This window comes from Nyctereutes procyonoides, unplaced genomic scaffold (assembly GCF_905146905.1).
Source record: "Nyctereutes procyonoides isolate TBG_1078 unplaced genomic scaffold, NYPRO_anot_genome, whole genome shotgun sequence".
NCBI lineage: Eukaryota > Metazoa > Chordata > Mammalia > Carnivora > Canidae > Nyctereutes > Nyctereutes procyonoides.
In genome coordinates this window covers 10,275,583-10,289,064 of record NW_026575025.1, presented here as the reverse complement: position 1 = coordinate 10,289,064, position 13,482 = coordinate 10,275,583, and the positions used below count along the sequence as shown (strand labels likewise).

Here is a 13,482-nt window from a genome sequence, read left to right as displayed (position 1 = left end):
TATCGGAATAACACAAACATTTAATAAATTTTTAAAAACATTTTTATTCATGAGAGGCACAGACATAGGTAGAGAAAGAAGCAGGCTCAGGCGGGGAACCCCATGTGGGACTCGATCCCAGGACCCCGGGATCACGCCCTGGACCCAAGGCAGGTGCTCAACCGCTGAGCCACCGGGACGTCCCTACATTTGATAAATTAAGCAAGTTATTTATTGAGCTCTAATGAGCTTTGGGAGAGAAGCCAGGCTTCGCGGTGGCTGCAAGCCCGGGAGCCGACGTTAGGTGGCGCCAAAGGCCGATTCATCCACGCCTCCTGCCAGGCTCTCGACCTCCTCTCAGAGCTCCCTCCAAAGAACCTGCAATCTAGACGACCGGAAACCGCGAGGAGGGAAGGAGACAGGGTGCCAGAGCCGGGTTCAGGAGCATCCTGGTCAGGGACAAGGAGTGCGGATCCACACTAGTCTGAGCAAATTCAGAAGGCGCTGAGCGACTTTGGGAGTCTCGGGTCCCGGAATCCCGAGTAGGTGGAACCTAGAGGTGGGCGCGCCCATGCATTCACAGTAGGTGGAGCCTGAGGGGAGAGGGTAGGCTGCGCTCTCAGCGTGGGCGCCTGGGTAGGTGGGACTCACGGGATCTCCAGGGGTGGGGCTTGGGGGCATTCCTAGTGGGGGGACCCGGGACTCCGTAGGTGGGCCACGACTCCAGCGTGAAGGGAAAGTGTCAGCTGGACGTGGGCGGAGCTCTTTTTCCCAGCGAGGCGGGCCTGGGCCCCGCCCCTGCGATTCTCCCGCTCAGTGGGCGGGACTTGTAACTAGGGGCGGAGCCTACAGAGGCCCTTAAGGGGAACCCGTAACCTCCTGGAAGGCGGAATTTGCAGCTCTCCCGGACACCGAGGGAGTCTCTGCGGGATTCCCTGTACTCGTGAACCGGGGCTCCGCCTCCGAGGGGGTGGAGTTTGTGTTTCGTTCGGCGGGGCACGCAACGCGGCGTGAGAAGGAAGTGTAAACTTCGGGCGGGGCTTATACTTCCTAGAAGCGGGACGAACTGCCAGTCTGCCCTGCCCGTCTGCCCTAATTGCGAGCCGCCCTGAGGAGGCGGGGCTTGTGGCCTGGTGGGCGGGGCCACGGTTACCGCCTCGGCCGGGGCGGAGCCGATAGAGCAGAGGGGCGGGGCAGTGGGTCAGCGAGAATCTCTGAGCTGGCAGGGGGCGAGGCTTGTAGCTTTGGTGGGCGGGGCCTCCGAAGAGCTCCCGAGGGGGCACTTTGACAGCAGTGGGTGGGCGAGGCTCATAGTTCGGCGGGACCAGTCTGACCGCGGCGGCCGCGGGAGGCGGGCGGGGTCCGCGCCTGGAGGAGTAGGGCTCCGAGAGTCAGGAGGCGGAGCCTAAGGCAGCTCCGGGTCTGGGCGGAGCCCCGGCTGGGCGCAGGCGGGGGCTCTGCCCTGGGAGGCAGTCTGTTTAGGCCCGCACGCAGCTCCGCATCTGTTGCTCATTACAGAATGACAAAGAGCCGGCTCTGGGCCCCCTTCCCCACTCCCTTTCCCTCCCTCCGACAGCAGTGCATTTAACTCTTTCCTGCCCTTAGGACGCTCGGGATCCCCGGCCCAGCGTCACAGGAGGGAGCTCCAGTCTGTCCCATCCTGGCAGGCTTTGTCACCCCCAGGCTGCGTCCACACCTCCTTCTCAGACCCAGGCCTCTGGGCCACCCCGCGACCCTACTCTCATGCTTTGAATCTCTGCAGCAGCATCTCCGAGGTTAAAAAATCTTGGGCAGGATCTGGCGGGGCGTCTGGTTTGAGTTAGGGGAACAGGAGAGCAAGGACCGGGGGCGGTGCATAGCGTTCCCTCCACCCCCTCATCGGCCCGGGTTCGTCCCCAGTTCTGGCCCCTCCTCTACCGGTTCTCCGGTGTCCTGCCCAGGCCCAGGCCCCGGGGCCAGAGGGTGGCATAAGGCACTCGGTAGGAAAGAGGTCTCTAGGCCACCCCTCTCCTGCCTGGGTGGTCATGGTGGTTCTGCTCCGTTCTAATTAGAGGCCCCTTAGAGACTGCAACTGAAAAATTACAGAGGCAATGGGAACCGAAGCCTCCCGGCCCAGGTCCCGCCTCTCCTGGTCCCCAAGGCAGTGAACCCAGGATGAAGAAGTTTGCCAGGTTCCCCCAGGCTGTGATCTTTGACCATCCCCTTTCAGGATTCATAGGACACCTCTACATTGAGCAACTTGCTCAAGCTCTGGTCTCCTAGGTCTCTCTGTCCCAGCACCACCCACACAGAGAAGGGCAAAATGTGCCTGGCTCAGAATCCTGCCAAAGGAGTTGGATATGGGATATCTCTCCCAGGTTCCATGGTCTCCCCATTTTAGCCTGCTAGGCAGTGACTCCCACTTCCTTCCCAGAGCACGGAGGAAGGGCACCTTCGGAGCACCTCCAAACCAGAGGAGTGGCAGCACCTTTAAGTGCTGGGCCCCAGCTGCCAATATGCAGGCAGCCTGTGGGGATAGGATGGCAAGTACCAGAGGACAGTCATAAGCTCACCCACTAGACACCCTTCACTCCCCAGAATCACCAGATCCAGAGCTTAATTTTGACTCCTAAATCCCAGTTTGGCTCTGGTTCAGCAGAAGCCCTCATTCTAGAATCCTCCCCCATATTCAGCCCCACTTTCTTGGAGTTTTGGTAAAAAGAGGAACAAATATGAAACTCCCCATGCCAAACCTCCCACTCCTGGGCTTGCTGTGTGACCTGGGGAAAAGCTCTGCCCTCTCTGGCCTCCTGTTTACTCAAGAATCTGAAGCATACCTCCCTTAAAAGGGTCTTACCTTATTTCCTTGGAGCCCAGACAAGCTGAAGGAAGATCCCATCTTTTTTGCTGAGTCCTCCCAGACCCTCCCCTCAGACATCAATGGGGGTCAGGAGCTTTGGGTGAGGTTGGCACCCCGTTTATTGGAGAAGACCCCAGCACCCACCCCCTGAGGTCCTGGGGGCCTCGGCGTCTCCTCTGTTGTGAGTGCTGGGCCGGGGAGCAGAGTTCCCAAGAGTGAAGTCTGGTAGTTGACTGATAGAGGAGCCTGGCTAGGCCCGGGGGAGCAGGAAGCCCTCTGTCCAGCTGGGCAACCCCCATGGGTCCCTGGTGCAGCCTGGGCCATGTGTCCAACGCATGCCCCTTCCCCCCACCCCGCAGAGGAGGGGCTGCGCCCCATCACACGCTGGTTCTGCAGGTCTGCACCCCTGTGAGGCTGCCCCGGTGGGGCATTGATTCTGTTGGGCCCTTGCTCCCAGCGTGGGTGACCCAGCGATAGCAGTCGGTAACTCGCTTGTTGGGTGCGTGGGGGCCACAGCGGGTGCAGTACACGATGCCCAGTGCGAGTAGGACCACCAAGAAGACACATGTTGGCACCAGGAGTGCCACCAGCAGCCACCGGTCATCCCTCCGGCTGTGGCCTGCCATACTGGCCTCCCCCAGGGCTGTGGGGGCTGCTGAGGGCAGCCATGGGGCCACCTTGGAATCATGGGCACCCTCCCTTGGCACTTGTGAGGGTTTGGAATGGGGGTGTGTAGGGCTGGTTAGTGAGGTATGGTTAGTGGGGCTCCCAGGGGGCTCTGAGGTGAGGGTAGTGTGGAGGCCTGGGGGCTGGGTGGCAGCAGGCACAGGGACTTGGTGGGCAGGGAGCACAGGAGGTCTGGGAGTAGTGGTCAGAGGGGGCTGGACAGTTGAGGTAAGGGGGAGGTGGGTGGCCTGGCCTTTGAGGTCCAGGACATCTGGGGTTACAAGGGATTGATGGGCATTGGGAGTGGTAACCAGAGGAGTGTGGTTAGTAGGGATTTGAGGCAGATGAGTGGTGGTCTGGGTATCAGTGACCTGGGTGTCTGGAAACACAGGGGACTGATGGCCAGGGGACAGTTGAGGGTGTTTGGCAGAGATAACTGGGGGCTGGTGGGCAGGGGGCCATGCTGGGTGAGTGGCAGAGATAATGGGGGGTTGGTAGGCAGAGGACAGATCCGGATGGTTGGCTGAGATCATGGGGAACTGGTGGTCAGGAGGCAAAGCTGGATGCTTCTCAGGGATCATGGGGGGCTCAGGGGCAGGGGCCAGGGGTGGGCGTGTGGCAGAGATGATAGAGGGTCGGTGGGCAGAAGGCAATGTGGGGCGTGTGGCAGAGACCACCACGGGTCGGGTGACAGAGAGCACTGAGGAGTGGTAGGGGACCCTGGGAGCACTAAGTGGGGGTGGCCAGGTGGGGTCCAGGTAGGGCATCTGATGCTCTCTGTCCTCTGGGAAACTGGGTCTATAGGCCAGGCCAAAGTCGGGCGGCTGCGTGGCCTCCATCCATGGGATCCCAGGCACCTCCGTCCAGCTACCATCGAAGGTCTCCCAGGCCTCATGTTCATCCTCTTCATCATCCCCGTCATCCAGCAACTCATCCCCGAGGTCCTGGGAAGCCCGAGCACCCATGGCCCCCGCGGGGCTGCAGCTGATGCCGTCAGCCTCAAGCTCGTGGCCCTCCCTGCAGTAGCACTCAAAGCCACCAACATAGTTGACACACATCTGCTGGCACACGCCGGCGATCTGGCACTCATCTGTGTCCACGCAGCGGTGCGGCTCATCCTCGGCTGGCCGGAAACCCAGGCGACAGTGGCAGCTGTAGCCCTGTGGCCCACCAGGCTCACACTGTTGCTCACACGGGGCATGGGCACAGGGGTCCTCGCAGCTTTGCCCGTCCGCTGCCAGCCGGAAGCCCTCGGTGCAGCGACAGGAAACACGACCGTCCACCTCCTCCACACACTCGTGTTCGCAGCCCCCGTTGTCCGGGCCACAGCCGGTACCTGGGCACAAGGGCCCGGCCCGAGACCAGCCCACGCCCCCCTCAGGCTGCTTCACACAGAGCAGGGAGGCTTCTCTGCCAGCCTGGCACGGCACAGCAGCCACGGAGCCGAAGGGCAGCCACTCAAACTCGGTGGAGACCAGGTGGAAGGGCGTGGTGTAGACCGCCGGGCCCGCCTGGCCCGCCTCATCCAGCAACGCTGGGCAGGAGCCCTCGAAGCCGAACTGGCACAGGTAGCCGTCGACGGCCAGCGTGCACGAGCCCTCGAGCCAGCGATGCTCACTGCTCGCCTCAAGGGCAGCGCAGCGCTGGGCCGGGCAGGGCCCCTCCATGGCCGGCTGGGCCCAGTTGGTGAAGGCCGTGTCCTGGTCTCCCGTGGTCCACGTGAAGCCACGCAGCGGGCGCTGTGGTTGGCATTGCCGCGCCTGCCGCTGCAGGCCAATCCACAGCAGCCGGCTGGCGGGGCCGGGGCCCACCAGGCTGTCCACACGTTGGGCTTCCTCGGGGGTCCTCGGCGTGGCCAGGTCGCCCCCCAACTCGCGGCAGGCCCGCCAGGCTTCCAGGAAGGTGCGGCGCCGAGGGAAGAGCGCGTAGCAGCTGCCCGGGCCACAGATGGCCCGGGGCTCGGCCGCCCAGGGGGCCTGGCCCAGTGTGGGCGCCGCGGCCGCCCAGGCCAGCAGCAGGCGCAGCAGCATCGCGATGCCCCCCAACTGGCCCGGGGCCGGCTCGCGGCCGCTCTTGACAGGGGGAGGGACCGGGGCCTCCGGCAGGCGGGCCGGGGGCGGGCCAGGGCTGGGCTCAGGCCTTGTAAGGAGTGGGCTGGGGCCGCTGCCAGCTCCCTGCTCCCGCTCCCCCGGGGCCGCCAGAGCAGGAAGCAGTCGGGCGGGGGGCAGAGGTGGGGGATGCTGGAGGGTAGGGGTTGGGGGAGGCGCAGCTCGCTCACTGGGAGTCAAGAAGAGGGGGAATGCCTGTCCCGGATGCTGGAAGACCCTCAGTCCGGGGCTCTTGGCAGTGGGGTGAGGTCCCCTCCCAGAGACTCGCCCGAGATCCAGTCGGGACACACCAACCTCATCACACTTGTGAACCGTTGCGGGGCCCAACTGCTCATCATATATGTGGAAACATGCCCTGTCTCATGCCCCTCACAGCATACACATGTACGTGTGCTCCTCTCCCCACTGGAGAGCACCCTCACAACACTGTCCCATCATCCCAGATTTGTACATACTCTGGCATGCTAGCCCTCTTAGCTACACATACATAGGTGGTGAGGCATCCACGTGCCCTAACACAAGACACCCCTCACGTTCACGTGCAGGTCCTGAATGGGAACCACCTTGATCACGCAGGCACCAGGCATGGGCATCATCAAACCCTCATTTATAAACTAAACTCCTGCCTCAACCTCCTCCCACCCCCAAGCTTCCTGGCTCCAGCTGGACCGGGTCTGTGGGGGGAAGGAGGAGGAGCAGGGGGCTGCCCTCCCTTCACCTCTGCTCAGCCTGGGGCCCTGGGAACCTGGGCTTAGAGGGGGAGGAGGCAGCCCCCAAACAGGAAATGCTTCTCTGGGCTCCTGCAGCAGAAGGGCAGGGTGCATGGGGGAGGGGATGGGGTGGGGGACTCGGCTGCACTCAGGGTGAGCAGGGCTGACTGGGAGGGAACTGACTGGTGAGAGGCCATGTATGGGCATGAAGCTCACAATGACACATACATGTGTATGTGACACAGGCGTCACATGTGTGGAGCCTTCCCTGCCTCCAGAGTCTGCTGCATGGGCCTGGCCAGGGTCCTCTTCCCGCCCCTCTTGGAGGCCTCTGGAGGTTTGTGCACTGAGCCCATCATCCAGGATGGTCCCTGGGGAGCTGGCTGTCAGATTAACCCGTGAACACCCACTGTACTCTTAGCAGAAGTTTGAGCCAGGGATGGGCACATGGAAGAGAGGTTCTGCCCCTCAGTGCTCTGCCACTGATGTGCTGTGTGACTGCTGGGAAGTCACTGACCCTCTCTGGGTCTCTGTTTTTCTTATCTACAAAATGGGGTAATATGTCAGGGCCTTTAGGCTCAGCAGAGCTATCGAATCACAGCATTCAGTGTTTGCAAATGTGCTTTGTCAGCTACAAAGCATGAGGCAAATGTTCCTTAGTCTTCTGAGCAAATCTTCTGGGTCGGGGGTGGGGACCGGGAGGCTTTACTAATCACCTTACAGTGCCAGGGCTAGCCCTGCAGATATGGCCAGCTCCCCTGAAAACCAGGGCTTTTGAAGCACTTACTATATGCCTAGAAGGTTGTTCTTGAAAGGTCTACATCTCTGAAACGTATAGAATTATCCCCCTTCTCATGAGAGGAAAGTCAATCCTCATGAGAGGAAGGCAGGTCATCCTTCCCTTGGCTCAGGCCCAAAGCCTTGAGATCATCTTTGACTTCTCTTTCTCCCACACCCCACATCCAATCTCTCAGCAAATCCTGTTGGCTTCACCTTCGGAGTAGATCCACAATCTGACTGTTCCTCACCACCTTCTTTGCCACCCACCTCTGGCCTATGCCACTGGCCCTTTCCATCTGGATCCTTGCAACAGCCTCTCCTCTGGTCGTTGTCTTGCCTTCTCCATCCTGCCAGAGGGATCCCTTTAAAGCCCAAGACAGATCTGGTTACTCCCCTGCTCAGAACCCTCTGGGCCCCCAACGCACTCAGAAGACAGGCCAACGTCTTGGCCGTGACTTCCAGGCTGCTGTGGTCTGCCCCCAGACTTCTTACCCCACTCCCACTCACTCCTGCTCCAACTCCTCTGGCCTTGTGGCTGTATGTGAAACTCACCAGGTCCACGTCTATATCTTACAGGGACTGTGTTGTATGTTGTAAGATGTTCAGCAGTATCCCTGCCTTCTACCTCGATGCCAGTAGCATCCCTCCAGTTGGGACGATCAAAAATGTCTCCAGACATTGCCTAAGGTTATGCACCCCCCCGCACCCGCCCCAGGGACTACATCACCCCCAGTGGAGAACTCTTGCTCTAGCAGCTTGTGAGCTCCATGAGGGCAGCGTCATTGTCTTGTTCCCTACTGTATCCCGAGAGCCTGGAAAGAGCCCTGCCCAGAGATGCTGCTCAGTAGGGTTTGTCTAATGAATGAATGAGACTCAGGTAAGTGAAGAACCTGGCCCAGGGCCATGCTGGGGGAATCTGGGATACCCACCTACTCCCCACACCTGCCCAGCCTTCCCCAGAAGTCACATCATTTCAGAACAGGGAGATCCCTGGAAATCAGGAAACCTTTTTGCAGGTAGGGACACTGAGGCCCAGGGAATCTCAGAACTGGTCTGTGGCACGGCTGGAACTAGAGTGAAAGCTGCCTGCCTCTTGTGCCAGTTCTCTTTTTGCCATGGTGTCCCCAAGGAGCCATCAGGCAGGGTCTGAGAGTTCAGCATGGCATCAAGATGAGAGGATGGGGGAGGCGGAACAGGAAGAAGGCAGAGCCTAGACAAAGTGCTGAGGTGGGGGAGCTCCAAGATGTGTCTGGAGACTACAAAGGACTCCACTGGGTCTGGAGTGAGGGACATCTAGAGAGAAAGTAAGTGAAGAGAGAATGTCAGAAAGGGGGTAGAAGCTTGGCTTGGAAGGCAGTAAGTTACCCCTAGAAGACTGGCCTCCATCGTGGGGACCACGGGAAAGAGGTATGATGGGAGTTCCCTGTGGCTGGTGTGTGGTGGGTGGAGGGGGGACAGGAGGCCAGGGACCAGTTAGGAGGTTGTTGCAATAGTCTGGGAGAGGGGAGGGAGCTGGCTGGAGAGCCGGGCAGCAGGGCGGGCCGGGCTGGGGGAGGCAGCCTCTGGAGGCTCCTTAGGGGCTGGCCAGAGCCTGATCCAAGGGTGTGGCGGGCCCAGTCATGATTCGGGCAATGGCCTGTGCTGGGGCGTCTGAGGGGAGGCTGTAAGCCGTCTGGCGAGTAGGCAGGTCAGAGCAGAGGTCAGGACTCCAGCCTCAGTTAGGGTGAGGGGTTGGGTGGCAGGCAAGAGAAGCAGGAGGAAGAGGCTCAAAGGCCAAATTCTAGATGATCTGGCTGGGCTGACGTGCAAGTAGAGGGACTGCTGGGTCAGGAGGGGGCGGGGGTAGAGATTGAGTGGGGCACCTCTGACCCCAACAAAACTAAGGGTTTTGTGGGTGGAAAATGAGGCTTGGAGCCACACCTGGATGCCTGGCATTCCCCTGCCCCCATGAGTTGGGAGAGGTGGAGTTCTTAGGCGGCCTAAGAACTTCCTACCCTAGTCAGGACAGTGACACAGTGCGCACAGTGTCAGGGATGGGATCTGGGTTGAGGAGACAGAGAGGGACTGGTTGTGGTCTTACTGTTTCTGCCAGTCGCATTCGGTCTGGCTCATTTTGCTTCCCCCATAGTGCAGAGAAGATGCTAACTGGTGCAGTAAATGCTTGGAGGATGGTGGGTGGATAGATAGATGGATGCCTGCATGGGTGAGTGCATGAATGCGTGCATGGGTGGGAGGGTGGTGAGAGGTAGGAGAGTGGGGGGACCCGTGGGTAGGTGGACCAACGGATAATGGGTGGATGGATGTAAGGAGTAAGTGGGTGGGTGGATAGATGGCTAAGTGTATGGGTGTGTGGATGGGAAGGTGTTTAGAGGCATTTGGATACCGGGATTCAGGCAGAAGTGCTAGTTCACAGTGAGCCACGCTGCGATGGGTGGTGTGCAGAATGCGACTCCGTAGATCTGTGGGGTGCAGTCCAGTGGGGGGAGGCAGGACAGCCAAGAGGACCGCTGACAGGGATCACATGTGATGCTTCTCGTTACCACAAATCTGTTTTCTCTGTTGGGGCCTGAGGCCACAGTGTCTTCCTAGCAGGGGTGGAGACAGCTCCGGACACCAAGCTCTCCTGGCAGTGTGGGTGAGGAGGCTGGAGTCCTCTGCTCTGATCATGGCCTTTATGGGGAGAGCTCACCTCAAAACGGGCTTGAAAACAGAAGCCCACTTCCCCAGAAGGAGCCTTGTGTTCCAGCTACTGGGACAAGCCAGACAGTGGTTTTGGATGCAATGTGTGGGCCCGTGGGGGTGGGGTGGGGGTGAAGGCGGCCTGCAGAGGGGTTGGCCCGAAGAGAGCCCAATGGAACAGCCAGGATGGGGGGGTTGAGTATGATTAGGGGGCGCCCCCTGGGCAGGCGTCCTAGAAACTTGGCACAGTTTGCTGCTGAGCCAGCACATTGCTTTGTGTGCAAATCACCTCCTTGCCTCCTTTTTCTTTTGTCCCCATCCCCCTACCTCCCTCCATTTCTAAATTCTTCCCAAACCACCCAGCCTGCAGGCTGTCAGGGAGGAAAGGCCAACTAGTGGGCAGGAGGCGCCTGGTCTTGGGTGGGAGCCGCAGGAGGGGAGGTGGGAGGGGTCCCAGGGCAGGAGTGGGAAGGGAGGGCAGTGTGGGGGGAGGGCAGTGATTCTGGCCTCCTTCTCCTCCCCACGTGCTGGGGCCGCACCCTCTGTGCTTCTGGATGGGAAAGACCGCAGGAAGGGGGGTGGTGCTGGGGACCGGAGATGGGTGGGAGAGACAGTTGGGGAAGGTGGGGTCCAGGAAGAAGGGATCCAGGGCCCTCGGGGGACTAAGGGATTCCGACAGCTGGAGGGTGCTGGGAGGTGGACTTCACCTTGGAGAGAGACTGGGTATGCTGGTGGGTGTACCTGGGTGTCGTACATGAACGCGTGCCCAGGAGTGTGTATGCTCGCGTGGGGTTGGCATGGCTGAGGGTGTCCACAGCTGTGTGTGTCCCCATGGGCCCACAGCTGTGAGGGGAGACCCTGGATGGCCCAGCCTGGGCACAGCTGGAGCCCCAGTCCCTCTCCTGGCAGATGCCTGACCTGAACATCTGGCCACATCTGCCCACAAGGATGGGAGTCCTGGAGCCCACCTCGGAGCTAGAAGGGCCCAGCTGTTCTGCTCGGTGTGCTCCCAGCTCAGAGAGGGACAGGGCTTGCCCCAGGTCACAGGGGAGGCAGAGCAGGAGCTACGCAAGTTTGGGGTTCCCAGGAGGGGCTGGCTTCCTGGCCTTCCTCTGCTGCTCCCTGGCTGTGAGGCTTTGTGGAGAGCCTGTGAGGCTGCCCTGACCTGGCTGCAGCTGCCTCATCTGTGGGAGAGGTGACTACGGGTGAGGCCTGTGTGCTCCCCGAGGCATCTGGGAGAAGCCTGGTACCTAGGGTGACCAACCTGCCCCAGTTTGCTGAGGGCTCTCCCTGTCTCAGCACTGGAAGTCCCAGATGCTGGGAACCATCCTGGCCCCCGAGCAAACAAGGATGGTTTTGCTGTGTCACCAGGAATGTTTCTTTCTTTCTTTTTTCTTTTTTTTTAAGATTTTATTTATCCATGAGAGACACAGAGAGAGGCGGAGACACAGGCAGAGGGAGAAGTAGGCTCCCTGCAGGGGAGTGCGATGTGGGACCCGATGTGGGACCCGATGTGGGACCTTATCCCAGGTCTCCAGGATTACACCCTGGGCCGAAGGCAGGCGCTAAACCACTGAGCCACCCGGGGATCCCCATGGAATGTTACTTTTTCCACCGTGTCCTTCCCACTGCTACCCCAGTGGCAGCATCCCGCACCTGGAACTTGTCCTCTTCTTCCTGTCGTCTCGCTGTCCCAGGGACCCCTGGAGTCTCACTGTCCTTCACACTGTTTCCGGTGCTGTTCCCTCTCTGTTCCCTCTCTGTCACAGACATCTCCAGTGCGGCAGTCACTCTCTGGGGTCTCTCTGTCTCCTCTCCCGTCCCTAGGATTATCACCTTATTGGTTTCTCCAGTCTGTCTCTCTGTTCTCTGCCCACTTCTGGATCATCCCTCTCTGCCTCTGGCGTCTGCCTCCCTGTCTCCCCATTCCTGTTCCAGTGTCTCTGGCTCCCCACCTTCCCTGGGTGGTCCAGGCCTCCCTCCTCTCTCCCGGCACGCACCCCCAGGGCTGGCTAGGGTGGGAGCCAGGTCTGGGGGCTGTGACCAGGCCGGGAAGGGGAACCCAAACAGACATGATATTTATGTTAGGACTTCAAAGTGGAGCAGAGCCTGAGGCAGGCTTGGTGGGAGCCAGTGTGGGTAGGAGAGGGGAGGAGGGTGGTAGCAAAAGCTCAGGCCCCTCCCTGGTGAGGGTCTCCTTGTGGACACTTATCTCCCCCATGGGACACAGACCTAGAGTGGGGACAGAACAGGCTATTTTGGTGCAGAGTTCCAAGAAAGGCACTTCCTGTGCATGCGTGCACGCACATGTGCGCACACAGACACACACACCCTCCTGCCTCCAGCCCCATCCTTTCTTCCTGTCACCCTGCAGGAGCAGCTGGATCCTCTGAGCATCAGCCCAGCCAGGGAGGCAGGGGGCTCAGGAGGTGGCAGGAGCAGAGAGCTCCATCTCAGCAGGAAAACAGCCCTGGCGCTGGGACAGCTGTGTGTTCTCCGCTTTCTGGCAGAGGCCTCGCCTGGCAGGGCAGTGAGGGTCTGTAACCCTATCAGCCCCGACTGGGCCAGCCCCGTCCAGCCCTTCAGGGCCTCTGGGGTCCACCCCAGCTGCCTGCTTGAGGGCCTAAGGAGCCGTGAAGGTCACCCCACCCTTGCCCCCCACCCTTGGCCTAACCCCTGCTAAAGACACCCAGCTGCTGGGGCTGGGAAGGCTTGGGGTCAGGGGCCCAGGCCCTAGTGGGGAGGGCGGGAGGGGCTGATTGTCTCATCCTGCAGCTCAGCTCTGCGTCCTAAGCCCCTCCCAGGAGCCAGACCAAGCAGACACCCCTCATGCTGGGCCATCCCTCAGGAAGCCCACTCCCATACTAGAGGCCTGCTCTGGACTCAAGATGCTTTCTAGTGTGAAGCCCACCCAGGCCCCCAAAGCCCCAGCCCCTGGGTCATTACCCTCACCCTCCCAGATCCTCCCCAGGCGCTTCCCGTGAATCACTCAGGCTGGAATCTGATGAGCTCAGGCCTCCCCGCCCAGTACTGCCGGCCTCTGCCTCCTTCCTGGCCAGTGGGCTTGCCACACCCCCCACAGGGGTCTTCTCAGCAACTCACAGCCCCCACAGGGTCCACCATGGACTGGAATGGCTGAGTGTGGCAGGGATAGGCCAGGGCTGGAGTGAGATTAGTCAGAATAAGGACTTGACCTCGAGCAGCCCAGGTGGCTCAGCGGTTTAGCGCCGCCTACAGCCCAGGGCGTGATCCTGGAGACCCAGAATCGAGTCCCATGTCAGGCTCCCCGCATGGAGCCTTCTTCTCCCATATTATTAAATAAATAAAACCTTAAAAAAAGGGGGGGGGGCTTGGACCTCTTCTGCATGATCAGAAGTATCAAAGTCTGCATGCGTATGCGTGTGTGTGTGTGTGTGTGTGTGTGTACACTTCCTATGCCCGTGCAGAGTGAGAAGGAAGCCCACGTGCCGTGTCTGAGTGGGGGACTTGGCTGTGGCAGTGGCAGTGCTACACGGGTAGGTGTGTGTTATGGAATCCCTGTGTGGCAGTCATCACATGTCTCTGTGTCAGCCTGTTCCCATGTATGTGTGTCACGGAGTCACAATCTGAACCATGGTGGCAGGGAGGGTGTTGAGGGAATGTCTCTGAGTTTGCAGATCTAAGGGTGTCTGTAGGGTGGGGCTCAGAGGAGCGGCCTATGTGTGTGTCACTGTGTCCCATC

At 60.3% G+C, this 13,482-nt stretch overlaps 1 protein-coding gene across 1 annotated transcript; it reads right to left on the bottom strand.

Moving 5' to 3' along the window:
* Positions 1–2,919: 2,919 nt before the first annotated feature.
* Positions 2,920–5,544, bottom strand: CD248 (CD248 molecule). The gene has a single exon (XM_055308640.1). The coding sequence runs from the start codon at positions 5,512–5,514 to the stop codon at positions 3,196–3,198; it is 2,319 nt and encodes a 772-aa protein (XP_055164615.1). The 5' UTR covers positions 5,515–5,544; the 3' UTR covers positions 2,920–3,195.
* Between the last annotated feature and the right edge of the window lie 7,938 nt (positions 5,545–13,482).